This window comes from Diadema antillarum, unplaced genomic scaffold (assembly GCF_040938485.1).
Source record: "Diadema antillarum isolate AM-2024a unplaced genomic scaffold, OU_Dant_1.0 scf00000036, whole genome shotgun sequence".
NCBI lineage: Eukaryota > Metazoa > Echinodermata > Echinoidea > Diadematoida > Diadematidae > Diadema > Diadema antillarum.
The window spans coordinates 2,365,673-2,371,672 of NW_027270925.1; the positions used below are offsets into that span (position 1 = coordinate 2,365,673).

The 6,000-nt window shown below is 38.4% G+C and overlaps 1 protein-coding gene across 1 annotated transcript in view; it reads right to left on the reverse strand.

The window, feature by feature from the left end:
* LOC139745214 (rab3 GTPase-activating protein non-catalytic subunit-like) overlaps positions 1–6,000 on the reverse strand; it is a 28,031-nt gene extending 22,031 nt beyond the window's left edge. Inside the window, exons 1-6 of the mRNA XM_071655623.1 lie at positions 5,793–6,000; positions 5,226–5,275; positions 3,796–3,916; positions 3,087–3,171; positions 2,046–2,169; positions 502–703 (exon numbers count right to left, since the gene is read on the reverse strand). Of these exons, the coding sequence (XP_071511724.1) occupies positions 502–703; positions 2,046–2,169; positions 3,087–3,171; positions 3,796–3,916; positions 5,226–5,275; positions 5,793–5,895 (685 nt within the window). The 5' untranslated portion in view covers positions 5,896–6,000. The remainder of the gene's footprint in view (positions 1–501; positions 704–2,045; positions 2,170–3,086; positions 3,172–3,795; positions 3,917–5,225; positions 5,276–5,792) is intronic.

The window sequence follows — 6,000 nt, forward strand, 5'->3', positions numbered from 1 at the left end:
CTACAATAATAAACTCAGTAATATGTTTATGTATGGCATAAAAAGGAATCAAACTAACATTTCCCCACTAGTCCACAGCTACTTTAACAGGATTGATCATAAATATTCATGATAACATTAATTGATATACAGTATTTAATTTACTTTATGACTACCTATACATTTATTAGCTTTCTTTATTAACAGGAACAGAAGAAAGCAACATAAGTTGTAGAAATGAAAATCACAAGGTACACAACAAACAAAACACAATATAAGTTTTAAACACAGCATGATAGTCAATGCCTATGGACAGCCCACCTGTCTTTATGGCTCTCGCCTTAATGCCTCTCTAACAGCAACAAGTTATGTGTTGCCCAAGCTACCATTTTTGAGGCATGTGATACAGTTGATTATTACCCAATTTGTACAAATTCACAGCATAGTAGCACCAAGGGCCTTCTGTTTGCTGGGCAGCGAAAGGCTGAAGATTTATTGGTGTTTGACAGCCAGTGTAGGTACCTTTGGCGAGTTGGTTCCTGCAGGCACGCAGGCTCTGGAAGAGGCTGAAGCCATCCACCGTCACCAGGGCCGTGGGGTAGAGGATGGTGAGCTCCTCCTGTTGCTCGGCAACCCCGGCATGGCGCGGCATCTCGTACGTCCTCCCCTTCAGCCTCAGCACAGGGTCCTCGTGTAGCAGCTGAGACAGGAGCAAGGATCCAGTCTGGGTCCATCGGTGGAAGCAGAAGAGATATGAAGAGTCCATAAAAACCAAGGTTAACAAAGTTGTAGAACCAATAAGTTTCTGAACCAACCAAAAGCAAGAACTGCATTGAAGACTAACAACACAAAACTTTCCGCATCATATTCTAACAAACCTTGACAGATAGATGCCCAATCAGACTTGGTACTATGTAATTCTTGAACAGTTTTGTATAAGGTTGACATCATGAGTGCAACAGAGAGAAAAACAAAGGATTTCCATCAAATATTTACCAGAAACAGTAGTTTCAAGTTCACTATCATAAATGTGTCATCAAATTCTGTTGATTTACTCCACATTATGCAGAGCTATGGGCAAATGGCTTTACAACCATGTGATACATTGTTTCTGTATGAGATAAAAATAAAAGAGAGCTGGGTAAATTCATACTAGATGGCTATTGAGTATTGCGACCTGATAATGCCTTCATCAAAATTTTCTCATGACAACAACCATCGAACCACATGCAAGTGTGCACATCAATAGACATGAGTTTCAAGTTGAAACTTAATCTGTCTGCATTGGGCAGCCAAACAAAAGAGGCACTACTAAGATTCCAAGTACAAAAGCACTTGTACAGGATCAGAGTTTGGCCTAATTAGGGATCAAGCTCTAACAATGGTGGTGGGAATATATAGGCAAGGAATGCCCTCATCCCTTTCACTGCAGGGGCACGATAATCCTCCCTGTTACTAAGCTCCTGACAAGAGTGGGGCCACAGTGCTTTTTTCTTTGACAATAAGCTTATAACTGTTTTCATTTTGATGGTCTTCTTCAAACATGACTGCTGGGGGAAGGGGATGGGGCACTAGCCTCTGCATCTCAAGGTGTTCTTATGCCAAAACATATCAGTCGTGTTATTTATCTAACCCTGATGGGGGAAAAATGGCTTAGAGTTTCAAATCAATTCCTAAATAAAGAGATACAGTCACAGATATAATACCAATACTGTACAAAATTCAATTCAACTGCCCTGCCTCAAATAATAAAATAAAATACAAGAAATGATGAAACAGATACACAAACTGATTGACTGATATTCAATGGAATAAGATAAACAAATACTGAAAAACATCCACACAAAAACAACAAGATACATTTGTAGCTGTAATAAAATAGGGTAACAAAACACAAAAATGTGCAACACGGATTAAGAATTGCAATTCTTGTACATTATGTAAAAGTATTATAATGGGCAGCTACGAAAAAGATGAAAATGATCAGACACCTGGACAGGAAATAGCAACATACCACACACCGACTATCCTCAGCAGATTCATCACTGAACACTCATCTGACTTACCTCTGTGTACATCCTGACATAGCCAGAGGTGAACCCCACTACGACACAGGTCCAGTCGGGGGCCCCTTGAGATGAGCGCTTCTGTGATGCCAAGGGTACGCACATGACGCTGGTGATGCACTCACTGGATGGAATACAGCATGCATAAAAAGAATTTAATGGTATGCAATCCAGCAAATAACAATTATTACCACCGCAACAGAAGGAGGTTAAGTGATCATCGGCGTTGGTTTGCCTCAGTGTTTGCAGAATAACTCAAAAAGTTGTACACAGATTTGAATGAAACTTGCAGGAAAAGTCAGTAACGACACAAGAAACAGATGATTAAATTTTGTTTGTGATCCAGGAATTTTTATGGATTTTTGAAGGATCTTTTTATCTTTTGGCATGTAAGGTCAATGAACTAGGGAGTTCAGCTGCACGCACTGGAGGTTTAAATGAATTATGTGCACTAAAGTGTGTGCTCTCCTCTGGCAAGGCACCGCGCAGCTGGAAGCTGATGACATAAACAAAAGGCTTCTATATTGGGAAATTGCATGTGTGTATGGGTAGAAATGAGTTGCTGACTTGGCACAGGTCTGCGCTCTTTGAGTGCTTTTCTATTTGTATCAGTGAGAGGGAGAGTAGGGACAACTGAAAATCACAATGAAAGCACTTCACTGAACCTGACAATTAACACATAATAACTATGGTTATACACCAGGCAGTGGACTGTACTTTTGAAAAAGAAGTAGAAGAAGAATATGGCCCTTATGGGTATCTTTGCTCTTCACGAAACTCTAGTACACACACATGTGGCGCGAGCACACTAGAGATTATCTCATTCATGACAATTGGATACAATACTGAAATAATGTGAACCTGACAATCAGTAATAAACCAGGAGGTGGACTATACTTTTCAAGAAGAAGAAGAAGAATGCGGTATCTTTGCTCTTCCCCTAACTCTAGCTGGAACACACACTGTTGGCGCAAGCACATTGGAGATTATCTCATTCATGACAAATAGATACAATACTGAAAGAAAGTCAATTGCACCTACCCATCTTCTTGATTGAGAATGTCTTTGTGTATGATGTGGTATTTACTGTCAATTCCATCCTTTTCTTCTGGATCCCATTTCTCTGCAAGCAAAAAATAAAAGGATAAACACTTTCACATATTCATGATTTTTAGACGGTGATAGAGTAAAGTGACATGAAAGCATGCCATGTGATTTGCTTATGAGATGGTCATGAGCAAATAAAGCTTTCATATTATTATGTCATTTTGTAATGACACATGAAAGATTTCTTATAATTTCTTGGAGCTATGGACAATATTGTACATTATCCTACTACATTGTACTTGAATCCTACGAAAACTCATAAACAATGTGCTCTTTATTCATCAATGCAACAAAAAGATATATGAATAAAATCATTATGTTATTTAGAGGGAACACATTATTGAACATTAAGTGTTTTTAATGCAATGATAAGACAAAGCCTTGCACACTTTCATGCATACACTTATTCAACCACCTTGGTGCCACTGATAGAAAATATACAATGTAAATAAAGGCAATCAAATCTAAATATTGTATATTTAACAGAAAAAATGTCCTTTAGAGTTGCAGTTATTCAGTATCTCTGTGGCTAAAACAAAGTCAAATCAGCAGAAAGACTTCAGAGTTCTGATCGCGTAAAAAATAAGCATTGAGATAACCTGTTAGCATAGCAACAACAGAGATTCCCAAGGACTGGACTTACGCTGGAGAAACACTGCCTTCTGTTCGTAAGCGATAACCATGAGCTCACTGGTGGGGGAGAGGGCAATGCAGCATTCCTGGAGCCAGGCATCCTGGTCCGGAGGACCCGCATCGGCCTCGCTCTCCTCCTGTTGGCAAACCAATATGGCCATACAGGTTTTCAGTTTGCATGCACGGCTGGCCACTAAATCTAATGCATTACAGGGTGAAATGCTTTTGTGAACAGTGGTCCTTAAAGTTGTAGATGTAACATCTAACATGACATCATCATCAAAAAAAAAAAGCAACTGACGTACGAACACAAAAAGTACACTGTTGAGGTCGATAGCTTCAGGATAGGAAGGACATGCACTCAACAAGAGCACTTAGAATGACTGACGCAGATTTGCGCAGAAGCAGCAAAACAGCACAGTTTCTTTTCAGCCTTGTCTGCATTGTTTCTTTGCAAATAAAATGGAATACGAAAACTACAATGTGCTAGTAGGTTTACACAGAGCACTCAACTCAAAGACACACTTAAGAATTCAGAAATGAATTTCACAGAGAAAAAAAAATGTACAAAGGATACACAGCTAACAGAAGCTGCAAAGATCAAAACATTACTAAAGGACACATTCAATAGGTGAACACAAAAATTTGCTTAGTAGCGCAGTCAGCTGAGTTGCAAATATAATTTTTTGTGTCCGAAGATCTTGTTTGCCAATCCTAAGAGTCACATGACAGCAGGTATATAAAAGGATGTAAGTTTTGCGGAGTATGTCCCATATAGAATTAGAGCACTTCATTATTGGGTTCAATTCACACAAAAAAAAAATTACTATGCAATAAAATCACTTTGATAACATATGAATACATGAAACATTTTACACATCTTGAACCAAAATACATTCTAATGCACAACTTGCACACTTCCACACAGATTAGACATCAAATATAAACTAAAATCTATTTTACAAGACATGAATCATACAAAAAGTAAATGAAACACTTCATTCATCTACAAGATCCATCAGCTTATGTGAATTTTGACTTCTCAAGCCAACACTGACGTCAAAATGATAACAGTGTAAATATCTGATTATCTTTGAGCAATCTTATCACTTCACACTCTCTAAATTGTCACAATTACTACAAACTAGATTTTGTACAGCATTTTTTTTTCTTGGTTATCCATTAATTCTTTAAAAAGAGGATGAAGCACTTTCACAACATGGGCTCATGCCCACTACTTCTTTAATTCAAATAGGTAATGTCAGCACTAGGGTGTATTAAACTTTGCTCTTCTGCGCAAATTTGCTAATATAAACATGCTGATGAATCTTTGTAGAAACTATGCAGGTGAGAAACTTAATGGGAGCATGCAGGTGATGCACTAACACTCACTTTTTTGAAAGCAACGGCATTTAGGGCTGATTTCACTTTTAGACTCACACTGTTACTCTCTTCTCCAGACCATGCCCAGTCAGCATCCTCCCAACCATCTACTGATAGATTTTTTTTTTTTTTTTTTTTTGGGGGGGGGGGGGATTAATATGAAACAAAACAACAATAATTATTCATTCGTATTGTGATGAAAAATATGCTTCTTTTTAGCACTTTCTTCAATATCTGATGCAAAATAAAAAGCAGAACTACAACTGCTTTCATATTGACAACCATTGAGGGAAATTATAGCCATATTGTACAAATGAGTACTCACAGCATTGCTGAAGTTTATACATTTCATATTACTTTTACAGGATCTTACTTTCTCAAGGATGAAAAATATCTAGCAAAATGATTAATTTGGTCAAAGGCATATTGTGTATTCATGCATGTATTAATCACAAGTCTTGATTTTCAAGCAATTTTTAATCTAGGAGATCTAAAATACTTCTTGCTTGTTTCACACCCCTACATGGCAAACACTGCACAAAGTATAGTGAAAATGTATTTGTCATGACTTAAAGGTGCGAAAAGAGCTCGTGCCTCAGAGCAATACTGGTACTAAGGCATCACCTGTGTCAGTCACGCCTTCATCCTTCTTCCAATTTGGAAAGAGATATCTCTGGACGGTCCCAATGTCACTGAAAGATCCAACATTGGACAGGACGCATGACATCTTGGCTCCTTATGCCTCCAGATTCCGCTCCTGTTCTCAGATCCCTGGGCTATTGCTGTGGACCTGGCCTTTGGCTCAGGAGAGTCTCTTGTAGATGCTGCCACT